General features: G+C 32.9%; 1 protein-coding gene across 6 annotated transcripts in view; it reads left to right on the forward strand.

Moving 5' to 3' along the window:
* VPS13A (vacuolar protein sorting 13 homolog A) overlaps window positions 1-21,411 on the forward strand; it is a 244,162-nt gene that overhangs the window by 18,280 nt on the left and 204,471 nt on the right. For all 6 annotated transcript variants that reach the window (XM_079927399.1, XM_079927403.1, XM_079927398.1 and 3 more), the window contains exons 2-9: window positions 6,853-6,896; window positions 9,117-9,159; window positions 12,328-12,423; window positions 12,688-12,789; window positions 17,089-17,198; window positions 17,896-17,955; window positions 20,126-20,185; window positions 20,395-20,475. In XM_079927399.1, the coding sequence (XP_079783525.1) occupies window positions 6,853-6,896; window positions 9,117-9,159; window positions 12,328-12,423; window positions 12,688-12,789; window positions 17,089-17,198; window positions 17,896-17,955; window positions 20,126-20,185; window positions 20,395-20,475 (596 nt within the window). The remainder of the gene's footprint in view (window positions 1-6,852; window positions 6,897-9,116; window positions 9,160-12,327; window positions 12,424-12,687; window positions 12,790-17,088; window positions 17,199-17,895; window positions 17,956-20,125; window positions 20,186-20,394; window positions 20,476-21,411) is intronic.

Consider the following 21,411-nt stretch of genomic DNA (forward strand, 5'->3'; position numbering starts at 1 on the left):
CTTTCTCCTTCCCTCTCTCCACTGGTAACCACTAGTTTGTTCTCTGTATCTGTGAGTCTGCTTCTTATTTGTTTTATTCACTAGCTTGCTGTATTTTTTTTTGATTCCACATATAAGTGATATATAGTATTTGTCTTTCTCTGATTTATGTCGCTTAGCATAATGCCTTCCAAGTCCATCCATGTTGCTGCAATGGCAATATTTTATTCTTTTTTATGGCTAGGTATTATTCCATTGTATATATATACCACATCTTCTTAATCTATTCATCTGTTGATGGACACTTAAGTTGCTTCCGTATCTTGGCAATTGTAAATGATGCTGCTATGAACACTGGGGTGCATGTATATTTTCTAATTAGTGTTTTGGGTTTTTTTCAGATATATACCCAAGGAGTGGAATTGCTGGGTCATCTGGTAGTTCTGTTTTCCATTTTTTGAGAAACCTTCATACTGTGTTCCACAGTGGCTGCACCAATTTACATTCCCACCAACAGTGTACAAGGGTTCCCTTTCCTCCATATCCTTGCCAACATTTGTTACTTGTCTTCTTTTTGATGATAGCCATTCTGAGAGGTGTGAGGTGATATCTTATTGTGGTTTTGATTTGCATTTCCCTGATGATTAATGATGTTGAGCATGTTTTCATATGCCTGTTGGCCATCTGCTTGTCTTCTTTGGGAAAATGTCTATTCAGTTCTTTTGCCCATTTTTTTTTTTTTTGTGGTACGCGGGCCTCTCACTGTTGTGGCCTCTCCCGTTGCGGGTCACAGGCTCCGGACGCACAGGCTCAGCGGCCATGGCTCACGGGCCTAGCGGCCCTGCGGCATGTGGGATCTTCCCGGACCAGGGCACAAGCTCGTGTCCCCTGCATTGGCAAGTGGACTCTCAACCACTGCGCCACCAGGGAAGCCCTCTTTTGCCCATTTTTAATCTTTTTTTTTTTTTTTTTTTGCGTCCTTGTTTGTTTTGCTACACCATGCAGCATGCAGGATCTTAGTTCCCCAACCAGGGATTGAACCTGGGCCCCATGCAGTGGAAGCGTGGAGTTCCAACATCTGGACCACCAAGGAATTCCCCGGGTTTTTTTTTTTGATGTTGAGTTGTATGAGCTGTTAATATATATTGGATGTTAACTCCTTATCAGTCATTTCATTTATAAATATTTTCTCCCATTCAGTAGGTTGTCTTTTTGTTTTGTTGATGGTTTCCTTTGCTGTGCAAAAGCTTTTAAGTTTAATTGGTTTTTTTGTTTGTTTGTTTGTTTGTTTTGCGTTTGTTTCCTTTGCTTTAGAAGATGGATCCAAAAAATATTGCTGCAATTTATGTCAAAGAGTGTTCTGCCTATGTTTTCCTCTAGGAGTTTGATAGTATCCGGTCTTACATTTAGGTCTTTAATTCATTTTGAGTTTATTTTTGTATATGGTGTTAGAAAATGTTCTAATTTTGTTCTTTTACGTGTAGCTGTCCAGTTTTCTTAGCACCACTTGTTGAAGAGACTGTGTTTTCTTCATTGTATATTCTTGTCTTCTTTCTCTTAGATTAATTGACCATAAGTGTGTGGGTTTATTTCTGGGCTCTCCTCTTACATTGATTAATGTGTCTGTTTTTGTGCCAGTACCAGTACTGTTTTGATTACTGTAGCTTTGTAGTATAGTTTGAAGTCAGGGAGTGTGATTACTCCAGCTCTGTTCTTCTTTCTCAAGATTGTTTTGGCTATTCAAGCTCTTTTGTGTTTCCATGAAAATTTAAAAATTATTTGTTCTAGTTCTGTGGAAAATGCCATTGGTATTTTGATAGGGATTGCATAGAATCTACTTTGCCTTGGGTAGTATGGCTATTTTAACAGTATTAATTCTTTCAATCCAAGAACATGGTATATCTTTTCATCTGTTTGTGTCATCTTCTGTTTCTTTCATTCGTGTCTTATATAGTCTTCTGAATACAGGTCTTTTACCTGCTTGGGTAGATATATTCCTAGGTATTTTATTCTTTTTGATGCGATAGTAAATTGGATTGTTTCCTTATTTTCTCTTTGATACTTTGTTGTTAGTGTATAAAATTACAACAGCTTTCTGTATGTAATTTTGTATCCTACAACATTACTGGATTTGTTGATGAGCTATAGTAGTTTTCTGGTGGTGTCTTAAAGATTTCCTGTGTATAGTACCATGTTATCTGAAAACAGTGACAGTTTTACTTCTTCCTTTCCAATTTGGATTCCTTTTATTTCTTTTTCTTCTCTGATTGCTGTGGCTAGAACTTCCAAACCTACATTGAGTAAATATGGTGAGAGTGAATGTCCTTGTCGTGTTCTTGATCTTAGAGGAAATGCTTTCAGCTTTTCAGCATTGAGTATGATGGTAGCTGTGGGTTTGTAATCATATATTACAGACAAAATGGATGTTGAATTTTATCAAAAGTTTTTTCTTCATCTATTGAGATGATCATATGGTTTTTATTCTTCAGTTTGTTAATGTGCTGTATCACACTGATTGTTTTGTGGGTATTGAAAACTCCTTGCTTCCCTGGGATAAATCCCACTTGATCATGGTGTATGATTCTCTTAATGTATTGTTGGATTTGGTTTGCTGGTATTTTCTTGAGAATTTCTGCATCTGTGGTCATCAGTGATATTGGCCTGTAACTTTCTTTTATGGTATCTTTGGTTTTGGTATCAGGATGATGGTGGCCTCATAGAATGATTTTCGAAGTGTTCCTTCCTCTGCAATTTTTTGGAGTAGTTTAAGAAGGATAGGTGTTAACTCTAAGTGTTTGGTAGAATTCACCTGTGGAGCCATCTGGTCCTGGACTTTTGTTTTTTGGGAGCTTTTTAATCACAGTTTCAATTTCAGTACTTGTACTTGGTCTGTTCATATTTTCTATTTCTTCCTGGTTCAGTCTTGGGAGATTGTACCTTTCTAAGAATTTGTCTATTTCTTCTAGGTTGTCCATTTTATTGGCATATAGTTGCTTGTAGTAGTCTCTTATGGTCCTTTGTATTTCTCTGGTGTCCGTTGTAACTTCTCCTTTCTCATTTCTAATTTTATTGATTTGAGTCCTCTCTTTTTTTCTTGATGAGTCTGGCTAAAGGTTTATCAATTTTGTTTAACTTTTCAAAGAATCAGCTTTTAGTTTTATTGTTCTTTTCTATTTTCTTGGTTTCTATTTCATTTATTTTTGCTTTGATCTTTATGATTTCTTTCCTTCTGCTAACTTTGAGTTTTGTTTGTTCTTTCTCTAGTTGCTTTAGGTGTAAGGTTAAGTTTTTTTAATTGAGATTTTTCCTGTTTCCCTGAGGTAAGCTTGCATCGCTATAAACTTCCTTCTCAGAACTGCTTTTGCTGTGTCCCATAGGTTTTGGATGGTCATTTTTTATCATTTTCATTTGTCTCTAGGTATTTTTAAATTTCTTCTTTGATTTCTTCAGTGATCCATTGGTTGTTTAGTAACATACTGATTAGTCCACATATTTGTGTTTTTTGCAATATTTTTCTTTCAGTTGTTTTCTCATCCCATAGTGTTGTGGTTGGAAAAGATGCTTGATATGATTTCAGGTTTCTTAAAGTTACTGAGACTTGCTTTGTGGCCCAACATGTGATCTATCCTGGAGAATGTTCTATGTGCACTTGAAAAGAATGTGTATTCTGCTGCTTTTGGACCAAATTCTCTATATGTATCAGTTAAGTTCAGGTAGTCTAGTCTGTCATTTAAGTCCAGTGTTACCTTATTGATTTCTGTCTGGATGATCTGTCCGTTGATGTACATGCGGGTGTTAAAATCCCTTACTGGGCTTCTCTGGTGGCACAGTGGTTGAGAATCTGCCTGCTAATGCAGGAGACACAGGTTCGAGCCCTGAATACATTGTTCTTTTACGTGTAGCTGTCCAGTTTTCTTAGCACAGGTTGCTCCCACATGCCGTGGAGCAACTAGGCCCGTGAGCCACAACTACTGAGCCTGCGCATCTGGAGCCTGTACTCCGCAACAAGAGAGGCCGCGATAGTGAGAGTCCCGCGCACCACGCTGAAGAGTGGCCCCCGCTTGCCACAACTAGAGAAAGCCCTCACACAGAAACAAAGACCCAACACAGCATAAATAAATTAATAAACTCCTACCCCCAACATCTTAAAAAAAATAAAAAATAAAAATCCCTTACTATTATCATGTTACTGTCGATTCCTCCTTTTACGTCTTTTAATATTTGCCTTATATTATTTAGGTGGTCTTGTCTTGGGTTAACGTATATTTACAATTGTATCTTTTTCTTGGTTTGATCCTTTGATCAGTATATAGTGTCCTATTTTGTTTTTTGTAATAATCTTTATTTTAAAGTTGATTTTGTGTGATACAAGTATTACTAGTTGGGCTTTCTTTAGACTTTCATTTACATGGAATACCTTTTTTCATCCTCTCACTTTCAGTCTGTGTGTGTCTCTAGATCTGAAGTGAGTCTCTTGTAGACAGCATATATATGGGTCTTGTTTCTGTATCCATTCAGCCACTCTGTCTTTTGGTTGGAGCACTTAGTCCATTTACATTTAAGGTAATTATTGATATGTATGTTCTTATTGTCAGTTTGTTAACTGCTTTGAACTTATTTTCATAGGTTCTTCCCCTTTCTCCTCTTGTTCTCTTCTCTTGTGATTTGCTGAATATCTTTGTGTTTGGGATTCCTTTTTTGTGTGTGTATATCTATTGTAGATTTTTGGTTTGTGGTTACCATGATGTTTTTGTATAGCAATCTATACAAAGCATAATAGCCAAAAACTTCCCTAACGTGAAAAAGGAAGCACTCACTGAAGTTCAGGAAGTGCAGAGAGTCCCATACATGATAAACCCAAGGAGGAACACACTGAGACACATATTAGTCAAGCTGACAAAAGTTAAAGACAAAGAGAAAATATTAAAAGCAACAAGGGAAAAGCAACACATAAGAAGGAAATCCCCATAAGGTTATCAGCTTATTTTTCAGCAGGAATTCTGCAGGCTAGAAGAGAGTGACACAATATATCCAAAGTGATGAAAGGGTAAAGCCTATAATCAAGAATATTCTACCTAGCAAGGCTCTCCTTCTGATTTGATGGAGAGATGAAAAGCTTTACAAACAAGCAAAAGCTAAAAGAGTTCAGCACTACCAAACCAGCTTTACAACAAATGTTAAAGGAACTTCTCTAGGTGAAAAAAGAAAAGGCCACAATTCAAAGCAGGAATATTATTAAATGAAAAGACTCACAGGTAAAAGGCAAACATACAGTAAAGGTAGGAAATCATCCACACACAAAGCTAGTAGGGAGATTAAAAGACAAAAGTAGTAAAATCATCTATACCCACAATAAGCAGTTAAGGGATACACAAAACAATTAGATATAAAATGTGATATTAGAAACAGTCATTGTGAGAAGAGGAGGAGAGTACAAATGCAAGTTTTTAAAAATGCATTTGAGATCAGCAACTTAAAACAATTGCATATATATATACACACACACACCCATATATATATATATATATATATATATACACACACATACACACACACACACGCACACACACACACACATATATATATATATATATATATATGCGCTGGGTTGGCCAAATATATATATTGGGTTTGCTAAAATGTTCATTTGGGTTGTTCTGTACATCTTGTAGAACAACCCAAATGAACATTTTGGCTAACCCAATATATATATAGACTGCTATACAAAAACCTCATGGTAACCGGAAAAACCAAAAACCTAAAATCACTTGTACTTTAAATGGTACTACAAGCATCTAAAGTTAGTTTTATATGGAAATATTAACTTTGTTGGATATTTTAATGTCGTTATCTCTTAATCTTTTTTTTAGTGTCATGTATTTTTCATTTTGCTGCACTGTGAGCCCTTTTTTATTTAAGAAGATTTGATAGAAATATTTCTATCAAATTTAATTTTTTTAACCAGTATGTGGAGATATTGTATAACATTATAGACTTATTTAAAGCTATTTATAGAAGATACATTTTAATGTAAAATAATGTTTTACAGTATAGCACTTTTCAGCTGTACTCAGTGATTCATTTTATATCTATATAGTATATTGACTCGAAAAAAAATTCAGAGCACAAAGTATATTGAAGGTTGCCAGTACAAAGAATTATCCATAAATGAAAAGTTCACGCTCTACATTTGAACATTACAGTAGAAAAAACAATAAGTGATACTCCATGTACCTATATCATTCACTGATTGGTCACTACCACAATGGATCAATAAGTTTGTCTGATTGTACAGCTTACCTTTATTAGATGTTTACTGATGTTTATTTCTTGTTTGTTTCCCCAGACGTTATGTGAACGTCTAGACAGCAGTTACTCATATACAAATTATTGCTTAAAAGTGAAGGCATTCATTTTGTGTAGCAGAATTAAAACAGCAAGATATGACAACATTCCAGTATCTCTAGGAAATCCTTGTTAACCTCACATTGATGGATTAAAAATTTCTTTGCAATTGTATTTAAACAAATATATTTAAATACAGTTCATTTTTTCCTATATTTTCTTATATCATGCTGTGTTGGTAAATTCATATTATTTGTATAATTTTAATGAAAATGTATTCATTAACAGTGAGCTACAACCATAGAGGTCAGAACTTATAGTAAATGATGTTTTGGTCAGACATACAAGCTTAGACTAAGTTGAAGGATGAAGGTGAGCCAACAATCATAGTTGGATTCTGTTTCTGTTATGTACATTTTTATGATTATTTTCCTTAATATGACATTTAGGAATGACGTTTACCTAGCTTGTTAAAATAAAAGTTATTTGAAAATTTCAATTTTATTTTTTAATAATTTTTCTTTTTAGGAGCTGTAGCCCTGAAGAATCTTGAAATTAAAGAAAATGCCCTGGTAGGTTTTGACTATAAAAATTGTTGTATTAGTGCAGTTAGCTGCATAGACTTCTTCCTGATTTACTTTAACATCTTAAATTATTTAAGTTTGAGAAAAATTTTAAAAAGTAATTTTTGTAAAATGTGAATTTTGCAAAATGGACTTTTAATCTCCATAAAAGTACAAACTGACAGTGTAATTTTCCCCATTAAAAATACTTCTAAAATTTATCTCTTCCTATATGGTTTCATTTTAGATTGTTAATTTACCTCTCCAATCATCTTCAGGTTTTTTTTTCCCTAATACCATTTTAATCATTTTTTACTGTAGAATACAGTGGCGTGAATTACAGTGTTGTACAACTGTCATCAGTATGTATTTCTAAAACATTTTTGATACTCCAAGGGGAACCCTGTAACCAGTAAGAAATACCTAACTCCCCATTCCCTCTCTCCATATACCTTGCTAACTTCTACTTTTGTCTGTCTTAATTTGCCTATTCCAGGTACCTCATATAAATAGAATAATGCTATGTTTGTCATTTTGTGTCTAGTTTACTTAGCATAATTCCTTCAAGGTTCATCCATGTTGTAGCATTTATCAGAAAATCACTCCTTTATCTGGCTGAAAAATGTATGTATATGCCACATTTTGTCCATTTATCTGTGGATGGACACTTGGGTTGTTTCTGCCTTTTGTCTCTTGTGAATAATGCTACAATGAACATTAGCATACATGTCTGTTCAAGTTCTTACCTTCAGTTTCTGTGTGTAAATACCTAGGAGTGAAATTGTTGGATTATTTGGTTATTTTATGTTTAGCCTTTTCAGGAACTGCCACACTGCTTTCCATAGCAGTTGAACCATTTTACACAGGCGTACCTTGGAGATTTTGCAGGTTCATTTCCAGTCCACTGCAATAAAGTGAATACTATTGCAATAAAGCAAGTCACATGAATTTTTCCCAGTGCATATAAAAATTATATTTACTCATACTGTATTCTCAAAAACAAGTTTACATACCTCAATTAATAAATAACGCTATTGGGAAAGTGGCGCTGATAGATTTGCTTAACACAGAATTGCCACAAACCTTCAATTGGTTAAAAACAAACAAACAAACAAAAAAAACCCCCACAGTATCTGGGAAGCGCAACAAAGCAAAGTACAATAAATTAAGGTATGCCTAAATTCCCACCAGCAATGCATGAGGGTTCTAATTTCTCCACATCCTTGACAACATTTATTTTCTGGTTTTTGATAACAGCCATCCCAGTGGGAATGAAGTGGTATATCGTTTTGGTTTTCCTTTGCACTTCTCTAATGACTGTTGAGGCTGAGCATCTTTTCATGTGCTTATTGGCCATTTTTATATGTTCTTTGGAGAAATGTCTACTGAAAAGCATTGCTAATTTTTTAATCAAGTTTTTTTTTTTTTTTGGTTTAGTTTCGGTTCTTTATATATTTTGGTTATTTCCCCTTATCAGAAGATATGATTTGCAAATACTTTCTCCCATTTTGTGGGTTGTCTTATGCCTCTGTTAACAGTGTTATGTACAATTTTTTATGCAAAAAAATTTAATTTTGATGAAATTGACTTTATCATTTAATTGTTGTTGTTGCCTGTGCCTTTCATGTGATATCCAAGAAATCATTGCCCAATCCAGTGTCCAGAAGATTTTACCTTTTGTTTTCTTCTAAGGTTTTATAGTTCTAGTTCTTATGTTAGGTATTTGGTTCATTCTGAGTTAATTTTTGTATATGGCATAAGATAAGGGTCCAACTGCATTCTTTTGCAAGTGGATATCCAGCTTTCCCAGCACCATTTATTGAAAAGGTTGTCCTTTCCCAATTGAATGGGGAGAAATTTATTTGAGGATGTTTTTTGCAAAGTGGAGTTTAATCTCCTTACAAATACAAACTGACAGTGGAATTTTCCACTTTCTTTTTCCTTTTTTCAAGCAGTGTAAAAGCTGTAGTGATTCTGGTATGGGTAACTTAGGGGTCAGTATTGCTGTAGAACTTTTTTGTAGTTATTTTAAGGTGATCAGTCTCTGAATTTTATGGATTTGAAGATAATATTGCAATTATGTATTTATAAATTTAAATAACTGTTGAGGGTAAAGAGAAGGTGTAAGTTAACTTAAATCCCTTAAGTAATTTTGGGAAGAAACAAATAGTCATCTGTTTTGTTGAACTGTATATGTACTAATATTTTACATATGTGTATTTTTTGTAGAGTCAACTGGATGTACCGTTTAAAATTAAAGTTGGCCATATAGGTAAGCTATCCTTAGTATTTGAATGTCCTTCTTGTCGGACATGCAACCAGAATAATATGTCTAATATCTCTATAATGTGATATTTATAATGTTTCTGAGAATAAATTAAAAGCATTATGTGTTTTCATCTATGTAGAGCTTAGTTGTGTAACTTAAAAATGCTGTCCATGAATCCCTTGTTTAATACTGGTGAAATTATGCATATTGTTAAGTGTTAAAATGAGTTGAGATCAAAGCATTAAATCTAATAGCATGATTGTCTCAGTTTCTTAGGTTTCTGACTAGTTATCCTTGCTGTATTCCGATTGGCCATGGATATGTGGTATAAGGAGTAGGGTCTGGATCATCCAGGCAGTATGGCTAGGAAGCAATCAAAAACCTAGTTTCCGCTCTGGAAGTTTTCTAGGAAACACTGTGCTATCTTTCTTGTTTTGTATTATTTTTCCAGTTTGTGTAGTTTACATATTAAATGTATTGGTTGAACAGAAATAATTGATTCAAATATGATGTTTTAACATGTTTAATAAAGACATGTATGTTTGGTTTCTTAAATTATTTTGGTTTATTTAACTTTATTGTTTAAACTTTATTGGTTTAAGTATTGTGCAAGATGATAGTGTTATTATTTGTGACTTGGAAGTTTTTTATACAGATAATTTGTGTAGTAGAATTTATATAATGTTATTGCAGTGTTTTAGTGTCACTTGGGGAACAAGGTGTTCTGAAAGCTTATATAAATTACATGATGAATGTCTCCACAATTTTGTGCTCTTATAGTTGTTATTAGACTGTATGCCAAAGAAAGTTTTTATCATTTACATTTACATTGCTGAGACTCAAATTCTGTTTCCCTCCTTTCTCCCACCCCGACAATTTAAAGACTATTTAGTATAGATAAGACGGGAAAAATGTCACCCACCTAATATATTTATTTCCGCCTACTATATTTACTTTTGCAGATTTTTAAATGATTGTTTACATGTGAACATTTTGACTTCCTATAATCATGGTATATGTATCATTTTATATTCTATTTTTAGGTTAATATTTAATAAAGATTGCTCATAATCCATGTTAATTTGACCTCCCTTATTTCTTAAGGTAGTATAATAATCCATTGAATGCATATTTGGACAATGTAATCTTATATTTCTATTGGTACAAAAATATTACAGTAAACATTTTCACATACCTTTTGAAAATATTCTAAAAGTCATTGAATTTTACAACTATATTCATTGTAAATCAGTGTATATAAATTTAACATCAATTCAAGAAAAATTAAAAAAAAATATATAAGGGCAGTAAATCGACCTGCTTTCATTTAGAACCTACCTTCTTTCCTTTCTTTTCTTTTTTGACCATGTTTAAAAATGATGATAAGGTAATTTTCAGTGTTAATATAAGGTGGTAGAAGGTACACTGCGCTAATACCTAATACATAAGATAATCTTGAGAATCATTTAAGGTGTCGTTTGCATATCTCTATCATAGAACCTGACATTCTTTTATATCATTATTTATTTTTTCTTCTAAACAGTAAGTTTTTTCAGAAGTGGATTTAATTTTAAAATTTTATTTTAATTTTATTGTATCCTCACTTAGCACAATACTTGGCATATAGTAGGAACACAATTTGTTGAAGGAAAGAAGTACACATTTCCAAGTGAGTGGTACAGTAGTACAGCCAGTTTTATAAGAACATATTGTCAACCCCCTTGCCATTAATGGGGGTTGTTAATCTTACTGATCTTTCAAAGTTTTCCTCATTAAGCATGCAGAATTTCATACATATCAAATATAAATACTCATGTATTTTCAAAGTAATTGTTTTCATGTGGAAGATTTTTGAAATTACCTTCGTTTATATTTTTCTGAATTTTCTAAATTTTCTATAAGAAGCCTGCACTTCATAAGGAGAGGAAAAAACAGTTTGGCTTTAAAAAGAAAAAAAAAACTTAATGGTAAAAATGGTACATTGTTAGTTTTATATGTGTTTCTTTGCATACTTAATGCTATTGTGGCACTGTTCTATGTCCTTTTATTCACTTACTTTTTTGGATTATTAATGTATGTGTGTATATGTGTGTAAGCAGTCTGCTTGATACATTTATAAGTAAACTGTCAAATTCGTCACAATTATCTTTCCCAATTTGCTCACTTCATTTTGGTTATATTTTGGATAGTATGGAAATTTGAAATGGTCACTGTCCTCTCTGATTTTAAAACTTAGAAAGTTATTCCTCTTTTAGAAATCAGGTACTTTGTTTTTTTCTGAATTGACTTAGTATGAAGAAATCTTTTTCTCAATTTGGGGTTTTTTAAAACATGGATTTTGGGGGTTATGTAATGTGACATGTCTAGGTATGTATTACTAACCAGTTAATGCAACACTGGTGTATTTAAGAAGTCTTTCCCTTCCCCAGTCATGACAACTATTTCTAAATCTAGAGATTCATACTTTGTAAAAAAATTTTAAAATATTGAAAAAAACTATTATAGAAATTTTGTAAATACATAAAACTAGAATTAATAGTATAATCAGCCCCTTACATAGTATTTTTTAGTTCAAGAAATCTAATGCTTTTTAAAATACTTTGCTATTGGGTTGTAAAATATTTTCATTAGTTGGAACGATTTTCTAATATTGCCTAGGATCCTTGATTATTACCATAGAAATTTGTTAGTACATACACTTATGATAATCATACTTATGTATATACTATATATATATCATGTAATATATATGTAAAATCTATATATAAAAAATACACATATAAAGAATGTAACCTACCTTTTTAAAGTATGAGAAAGATATTTCTTAGAGATTTTGAGTAAGAATTGGGGAAAATCATTATTATAATATCAAGGGTTGTTGGTTAATGGAAGAATAATATTGGTATGTTTGTGGTACATATCACCAGAAATAGAAATTTGTAAATATTTAGAATATGGCTTAGTAGATTTTCCAACAGTACTAGTACAAATAATTTCAAATCATCACTGTAAAGGCTTTTTGTTTATGGTTGTAAAATAGCTTTCTGCAAAGTTAATGAGCTCATAAGGTCAAAGGCTACTTTGTTATCTCTTTTAATGCCTGACAGAAAATAAGTTGATAGTAAATCTAGGTTGAAAGAATAATATTTTTTGTCTTTTTTTTTCATATAGGTAATCTTAATCTTCTAATTCCATGGAAAAACCTTTATACCCAACCAGTTGAAGCTCTATTGGAAGACATTTATTTACTCATAGTGCCTTCTTCTAGTAAGTCAAATTTTAAACATCATTTCAGTTACTCTTTTTTGTGCATGGAAAAATCTTTATATTTGATAATTATGTTTGTTCAAATAATTCTGGTGAATTTTTGGAGTTTTTTTAATATTTAAATTTGGTATTTGATAATACAACATAAATTGGTTTTTACTCTAATTTTTGCAGACTGTGAGTTAGTGATTATTTTCTAGGATATTTTTTGGAATGAGTTAATTTAAGGTAATTAAGATTCTTCCTTTTTTATACTTCCTGTAGGAATAAAATATGATCCTTTAAAAGAAGAAAAACAACTCTTTGAAGCAAAGCAACAGGAACTGAAAAGGATAGAAGAAGCAAAACGAAAAGTAGCTGATCAAGGTAAAAACAAATAAGAATGGTAATAAGAAAAGCGGAAAAGACCTAAATATTTATCACATTTGAGTATTATTTTCTTCTGGAAGCACTGAGATTACTTTAAAAATATGACAGAATCTTATTACATGAGGAATTTTAATGTGGTTTCTATGTTTTATCATGTTTACAGAAATTTTACCTTATAGAAATTTACCTTAGTGCAAATAATATCCCTAGCTTATAAGAGTAAGGTTAGATTTTAACTATAGTAATTAATTTCATCAAGTATATTTTCTTACCTTTCTTGTCTTCTCTTTCTTATTCCACTTGTATCAATTCTTCACCTTTTGGAGTTACTTAGTCTCTTGATATATTTTCCCAAATCTGTTTACCCTCTGGCTCACATCCATTCCTATTCAGCCTAGACCAAAATGGTCCATTACTTCAATCCACTTCTTTTGTCAGTGACAGAGATGTCCCGCAGAAATCTAATCCCTTTCCATTTATGCTAGTGATAGCAATGGTGTCACCATCAACACCTACGCTCTATACTCTGACTCTTAACTTCTCTTTCTAGTGAATCTTTCTCTTTGGCATATAAATATAATGTTGCCTCCCTTATCTTTAAACATAAAGTCATTTTCCTAACCTTGTCATCTGCTTACCTTATGCTCCTCTGTCCTTCATTTGATAGCTAAGCATCTTAAAAGAAATATATGTGTACTGATCAAAATACCCTTGCCATGCATTTATTTTTTTAAATTAAAAAATGCAATAATAAACAGTTTACCTGCTGACAAACAGGTAAAAGAACATTAAAGGAGATCTAACACATTTCCTGGCAACACTTCTTGTAATTATGTTTTTCTCTCTGTTGTCATTCATTCCTACCCCCATCCTCTTTTAAAAAAAATTTTTTTTGTGGCATACATATAACAAAATTTACCATCTTAACTACTTTTAAGTGTACAGTTCAGTGGTATTAAGTACATTTATTGTATTGCAACCATCACCACCATATCTCTTCATATCTCTTTCATCTTGTAAAATTGAAACTTTACACCCAATAAACAATAACCCACCCATTCTTCCCCCCTTATCCCCAGACGCTGGCAACCACAATTCTACTTTTTGTCTCTATGATTTTGACTATTCTCAGTACTCATGTAAGTGGAATCATGTAGTATTCATGTTTTTTCAAGTGGTTCATTTCACTTAGCATTATGTCTTCAAGGTTCATCCATGTTGTAGCATATGTTGGAATTCCCTTTTTAAGGCTGAATAATATTCCGTTTTATGTATATACCACATTTTGCTTATCCATTCATCCATCAGTGGACACTCGGGTTGCTTCTGTGCTTCAGCCATTGTGAATAATGCTGCTCTGAACATGGGTGTACAAATATCCCTTTGAGACACTGCTTTTAATTCTTTTGGGTATAGACCCAGATGTGGAATTGTTGGATCATATGGTAATTCTACTCTTATTTTTAATTTTTTGAGGAAATGCCATAATGTTTTCTACAGGGACTTGTACCATTTTACAATCCCACAAGCAGTGCACCAGGGTTCCATTTCCTTCACATCCTCACCAACATTTGTTGTTTTCTATATTTTTGATAATAGGGTCCTAATGGGATGAAGTGGTATCTCGTGTAGTTTTGACTTGCATTTCTGTAAAAATTAGTATTTTAGCATCTTTTCATGTGCTTATTGACCATTTGTATGTTATCTTTGGAGAAATGTCTGTTCAAGTCTTTTGCCTATCATTTAATTGTTTTTTTGGTTGTTATTGTTGAATAGTAGGAGTTCTTTATATAATTGGATGTTAATCCATTATTAGATATATGATTTGCAAGTTACCTTCCATTCTCTGGGTAGCCTCTTTACTCTGTTGATAGCGTCCTATGATGTACAAGATTTTTAAATTTTCATGAAGTCCAATTTGTCTACTTTTTCTTTTGTTTCTGTGCCTTTGGTGTCATATGCAAGAACTCCTGCCAAATCCAATTGGCATCTTCATTTATGGGCATTTAGGATCAGATTTCTTCCTCTGTCATGTTGTCTACTTTCCAGCTTCTAAATTTTTGAGGTTCTCTCTTATTCATTCTTTCTTCTACACTCTTTTTCTTTTGGTCTTGGAGATTTATCCATTTTCCCCCTTTACTTTTGCCTTTACTTTTACTGAGGAATAGAAAAATAGATGCAACTCATGTTTAATCAGAAGTCCCTCTTATTTATACTTAAATCTAAAATATAAATAACCATGCTTAAATTACATCAGTTATACCTTACTGTTATCAGGTAGAAGTTTGAACTCTTCAACAGGATACATAAAAGCTCTTATGATTTGAATCCTGTCTACCTTTCCAGCCTCATTACTGGCCCCATCCCTTTCATATCTTCTCTGTTCTTTGTTCCAGCCATACTGACCTTTGTAGTTTACTGAATGTACCAACTTCTCTGTGATTATATCTCATTTCTGACTTTATCCAGTATACTTTTGAGAGTTGTCAGCATTAGGATGATAGTTCAGGCTATAAGGTGTGAATGAGATTCCCTGCAGCAACAGTACAGAATGAGAAGAGAAACATTTCTAGGACTGAGCCTGCCGTAAGGAAATCCAACATTTAAGGATTGTATAGAGGAGGAAAACAGCCAAAAAAAAAAAAAAAAGACAGACCAAGAAAGAGTGGTTAGATAAGGAGAAAGAAATTTGGAGATTATATCTCCATGGGAAAAGAGTGTTTTAGGAAGCAAAGAATATGTCAGATCCTGCTGAGATATCAGGTAAATTGAGGATTAAGAAATAATTGTTTTATTTATGACATGGAGGTCATTGGTCACCTTAAAAAAAAGCTGTCTTGATTGAGTGATGATTGCAGAAAATAAGCTTCTATTTTTTCCATAGTTGTAAGGTCATTTGCTAAGAGTAAAGAGAGCAGTGGGAAGGGTTGTTGGACCTTTGAAGAGTATCAAAAAGAATTTTGTAATAGTTATCCTGGAGAGTGTGAACAAGTTGACTGGAGAAATGTAGTAAGGTTGCTGGTGAGTTGAAGTTGGTAATGATTAACTCGCAGTAGCTGCAGTCTGTTCTGTTGTAATTTTTCTCCTCCAGTACTCACCTGGCAAGGCATACACGTTTATATAAAAAGTAGACTGCTGGTTTTATGCAGGGTTGGAGCTTTACTGACAGAGGAAAAGGAGAAAAAAGAGAGCTCAGAGTTTAAAGTGTTGGTGAAATAATTTATTATGGAATCAGAGCCAGATAAGGAAGTCAGAAAGAAACTAGTGGGTAGGGAAAGAAAGATTTAGCATTTAATTGAATGACTGAATAAATTTATAGAGCAGAGGATTTTATTAGGTAGTGGTGGGATTCATTCAGCATTTAAAATAAAATGTTCTGTCTTCGAAGAGTTTATATTCTACTTTGCACTTTTTAATTCTAAAGTCCTTTTCAATATATTCAAATATATTCACTTATCTCTTGTTCACTCACACTTGTCTTTGATGTACATATGATATCTTCATCAACTTTTTATCTGAGACCTTCTGGGTCAGCTGAATTAGGGAGTAGTAGGTCATTAGAGGAAAAGATAGACAATATGTAGATACAGGTGAAATAGAACTAGAAATGGGAAAGGAGATCACCTTCATTGGCATTTTCAAGTGGGGGCAAAAACGTTAGTAATTAGTGATTATCACAGGCATATTAAAAAAGAAATTACGAACCTCAATTCTTTATATTTCCCTGGAAAGTATTGAAGAGATAGTTTATCTCATTTTGGAAAATGAAACAAATGATGAACTTCCTTCATCCTTGCTTAAAAGGAGAGAGGGAAAGGATCTTATATCTTCCTATTTTGTATTCATTGGGGAAGGAGCATATTCAGCTATTTTTTACTTCTAACCACAGACAACTTATGATGATAGCATAAATTTTAGCAGAGATTCATTCTTTGCTACTGTTTCTGGCTCTTCTAATATAAGCCTATCATAATTCTTACCTAATAATCTTTATTGTTTTCTATGTCCTTATATACTCAGGTATAGCTAACAGAAATTATAAAATTTGATGACAGTAAATTCTACATATTTGGCTTTAGTTTGATTGGATAAGAAAGTGGCTTTTGAAAACTGTGTGCATTTAGTCACCTGTGAAAGCCTTTTGGTATGTAAGGCTTCTGGAAAGCAGGCTTTTGGTGTTCTGTTTACAAATACAGATATATTTCTTGAACAGGTAACAGTTATGTTACCTCAATAAGTGTATACACATAGAGTGTATTTTTCATTCAAATCAAAAATGGATATTTGCAATTGTAGAAAAACATCGGGTGGAGAAACAGGACACTTTTACAGAAAAATTAATTACTCAGATCATAAAAAATCTTCAAGTGAAAATTTCCAACATCCATATTCGCTATGAAGATGATGTAAGTATTTTAATAGGTGATAATGGTTTATATTTATTTTACTGTTTGTTGACACCTGCTCTGTAGTGGTCAACTTATGAGATGCTGGGAAGTGGAGGGATATAGAGCTGAAGATGACATTATCTTTATTTTTTATAATTATAGTTGTAATTTGCAGTCCTTAGTGCCTTGATTACACTTTCCTAAAATGTTCAAACATCAGATAATGAAGGTAAATGCCTTGCTTATATTATAACCACCTTTGATAAATGGGAGTTATGAATTTAGCAGTTATATATTTTTAAAATACTTTAAATTATACTGTGTTTTCTTCCTGGAAAGAGCAATGGTCTAGGAATCATTAGAGCTAGACTTAACTAATTGTTTGATGTCAAATAGATCGTGTATTCTCTCAAACACATAATCATTGGCTTCTCATAGTTCTATTGTGAGGGTCAATCACTTTTTTTATAAACTTCTTTTTTTGCAGACTGAAAAACATTATGCAGATGTATTGTTGTACTACACTAATACATTGATACTTAATATTTTAATTAGTATTAGGAAAAATATAGGAATAAAAATTATTCCGGAAAGTAGGAATATGTTTCTGAATGTTCAAAATAGCATACTTCCCAGAAAGTGAAGTTCTTCTATAATATGAATTTTATACAACTACTAAAAATCTGAGTAAAATTTACTCTGTTTTCCTCTTTAGGTCACAAACCGAGACAACCCACTGTCATTTGGTATTTCCCTTCAAAATCTCAGCATGCAGGTACTTTGTTTAAAAAGAAGTTCAACCATATTTAATTTTGCAGTATAGTTAATTAAATTAGTAATTACTGTTAATATATGCCAGAATCAGGAGTAGGTATCTATATAGAAGTGGTACAGGAAATGCATAGACTGGATTGGAACTAAGGGTAGGTAGTTTTACAGTTCAAAAAATGGTTGACAATCAAATTTAGTTTCAAATGTGAGAGACTATTATTATTTGCCAATTATGATATTTGATACTTATTTTCTTTAAAAATCTATTCTGAATTTTAAATGCATAAGTACAAAATAAAAGTAATGTTCATTTCAGAATCTTTGATAAGTCATGAAAAGCCTAAAGAAACAAATCATTTTATCATCACTATTATTAATAATCGTGGCATATTTTCTTCCTGTCTGATTTTTCAAATTGAGAAATTTTAAAAGTATAGGAGCACATAGAGAATTATGAAACATTTGCTCATATCCAGAAGGCATGATTGTTGAATTTGTCATTTAGATTAAGTTTTAAATACTTTTAAAGAATAAGTTGTTATGAATAAAGTATAAATTCCTTTTGTATTCCACTCCACTCTTCTCTCCCACCCAAGAGATAAACATCCTAAGTTTTTAAACTTTATATAATATATCCATTAAAACTGTGTAATATTTGGTAGATTTTTAAAAGTTTACATAAATATGTTATGTGATTCTTCTGTAAGTTCCCTTTTTCTCTACACATTGTTTGTGACGTGTATTTATTGCCACGTGTAGTTCAGTTGATCCAGTTCAACTGCTCTATAGTATTTCATTATATTCTTTTATTTGTTATGTTCATTAAGCTTTTGTGTATGATTTGTTTTTAAAACTTGGATCCACCTCAAGCAGAAAGAGAAAAAAGAAAAGTCAAATGAAAAGTTATTCAATAAAGTTGGGTGAGGTAAACTGTCAAATGCTACTGTTAACGCTGAAAAATAAGGGTGGAGAATTAGCCATTGGATTTGGCAATGTGAAGGTGATTGGTAACTGTGTCAGCAGTGGTTTTCACCACTGGTTTTGGAGGTCCTTGGAAACTTGTCCCGCAGCCCAGACATATTAAATTAGAAACTCAGGTTGGGACCCAGCAATCTAGTTTAAAAAGCCTTCCAGGTGATCCTAATTGTGTGAAAACTTTGAGCAACACTGTTCTAGTCCATTTAGTTCTCTAGAAAAAAAATGAAAACCGTCTTTTTAACATAAGCTTCGGATATCAGTTTATTCCCCTCATGACTTTTCATTGCTCTTAGAATAAAGTCCATAGTTTTGTCTTAAAATAGTTTATAATCCCTTTGTAATCTGTCCCCAGGTAAGATACCTAATTTTACCTCTTTCCGTTGTTTTGAATATGTTCTTGGGCCATATTGGGCTATTTCACTTCTTTGAACATGTCATATATTCAAATATCTTCCTACCGTGAATCATATTCCCTACTGAATTTAGAATTGATAATTTCTGTTAATGAGTCACTTATTAGATTAGATATCACTTTTGCCATCACATCCCTGAGATTGAGGCTCCCACCATGTTCTCCCTGAGTACTGTGTATTTAACCTCCAGAATGGCATTTACCTGTTTGTAATTTGTTTACTAAGTTTGCTTTTCCACCAAGCAATGAGATCCTTGAATGCAGAATATTCAGTTAATATTCTTTGACTGAACGTTATTATTATTATTTTTTAAAATTTATTTATTTTATTTTTGGCTGCATTGGGTCTTTGTTGCTGCCTGTGGGTTTTTTTTTCTCTAGCTGCAGCAAGCGGGAGCTACTCTTCTTTGTGGTGCGTGGGCTTCTCACTGCGGTGGCTTCTCTTATTGTGGAGCACGGGCTCTAGGCACGCAGGCTTTAGTAGTTGTGGCACACGGGCTCAGTAGTTGCGGCTGGTGGGCTCTAGAGCACAGGCTCAGTAGTTGTGGTGCGTGGGCTTAGTTGCTCTGCGGCATGTGGGATCTTCCCGGACCAGGGCTCGAACCTGTGTCCCCTGCATTGTCAGGCGGATTCTTAACCACTGCGCCACCAGGGAAGCCCCTGAATGTTGTTTTCAAGGACATTTTAATGGAAACTTGGTCTAGGGCATGATAGATTCTATTTATCACTCTGCCATTTCACATGCAAGTGACAGTTTTTTACTGCTTTTTATTTTCCTTTTCAGACAACTGACCAATACTGGATTCCATGTTTACATGATGAAACTGAGAAACTATTTCGTAAGGTAAAATAAATATGTTTTTTCAACCCATGGGCTTGACAAAAGATACTTTTAATTAGGAAGGCAAATGATAATATATAGATAAGGATTTTTGTGAATTGTGTTTACTTGCTTAACTGTTATATGACCAATTATTTGAGATTCTGAAAAAAGCATATGTTAAAGAATCTTCAATGAAAATGAGGCTTATAATAAAATTGATTTATTTTCAGTTAATCCTATTGGATAACCTTTTTGCCTATTGGAATGTGAAGTCTCAGATGTTTTATCTTAGTAATTATGATGAATCATTGGTGAGTAAATTTTTTTGATATATGCATATATACTTTTGTTGGTATCATATTTTGCATAAGGTTTTATTCATTGTCATTTATCTAACATACTGTAGTCAGTTGTCCTTTTTTTCCTTAGGCAAAATCCATTAGCAGAAATAGGTGAATATATATGTGTCTGTACAGAAACATATAAATACATGCCTTTTTTTGTATAATTGACATGCAGCATTTATTAGTTACATGTACACAACATAATGTTTTGATATTTGTATATATTGCAAAATGATCACCATAGTAAGTCTAGTTAACATCCATCACCATACACAGTTACACAGTTTTTTTTCTTGTGATGAGAACTTTTAAGATTTACTCTTAGCAACTTTCAAATATGCAATACAGTATTATTAACTACAGTCGCCTGTTGTACATTACATCCACATGACATAATAATTATTTTATAACTGAAGTTTGGACCTTTTGACTCCCTTCATCAATTTTGCCCATCCCCACTCCCCACCTGTGGCAACCACCAGTGTGTTCTCTGTATCTATGAGTTTGTCTTTTTTTCCTAAATTGCACATGAAGTGAGATAATACAGTATTTGTTTTTCTCTGAGCTATTTCATGGTCCATTTGTGTTGTCACAAATGACACAATTTCATTCTTTTTTATGGCTGAGTGATATTCCATTGTGTGTGTGTAAAACATTTTCTTCATTCACCTTTTGAAGGACATTTAGGTTGTTTCCATATCTTGGCTATTATAAATAATGCTGCAGTGAACATGGTACAGATATGTTTTCAAGTTAGTGCTTTTGTTTTCTTCAGGAAAATACTCAGAAGCAGAACTGTTGGATCATATGGTAGTTCTATTTTTAATTTTTTGAGGCTCCGCTATTGTTTTCCATGGTGTCTGCACCAATTTGCATCCCACCACCAGAGCAGAAGGGTTCTCT

Source organism: Stenella coeruleoalba (assembly GCF_951394435.1).
Source record: "Stenella coeruleoalba genome assembly, chromosome: 7".
Taxonomy (NCBI): domain Eukaryota; kingdom Metazoa; phylum Chordata; class Mammalia; order Artiodactyla; family Delphinidae; genus Stenella; species Stenella coeruleoalba.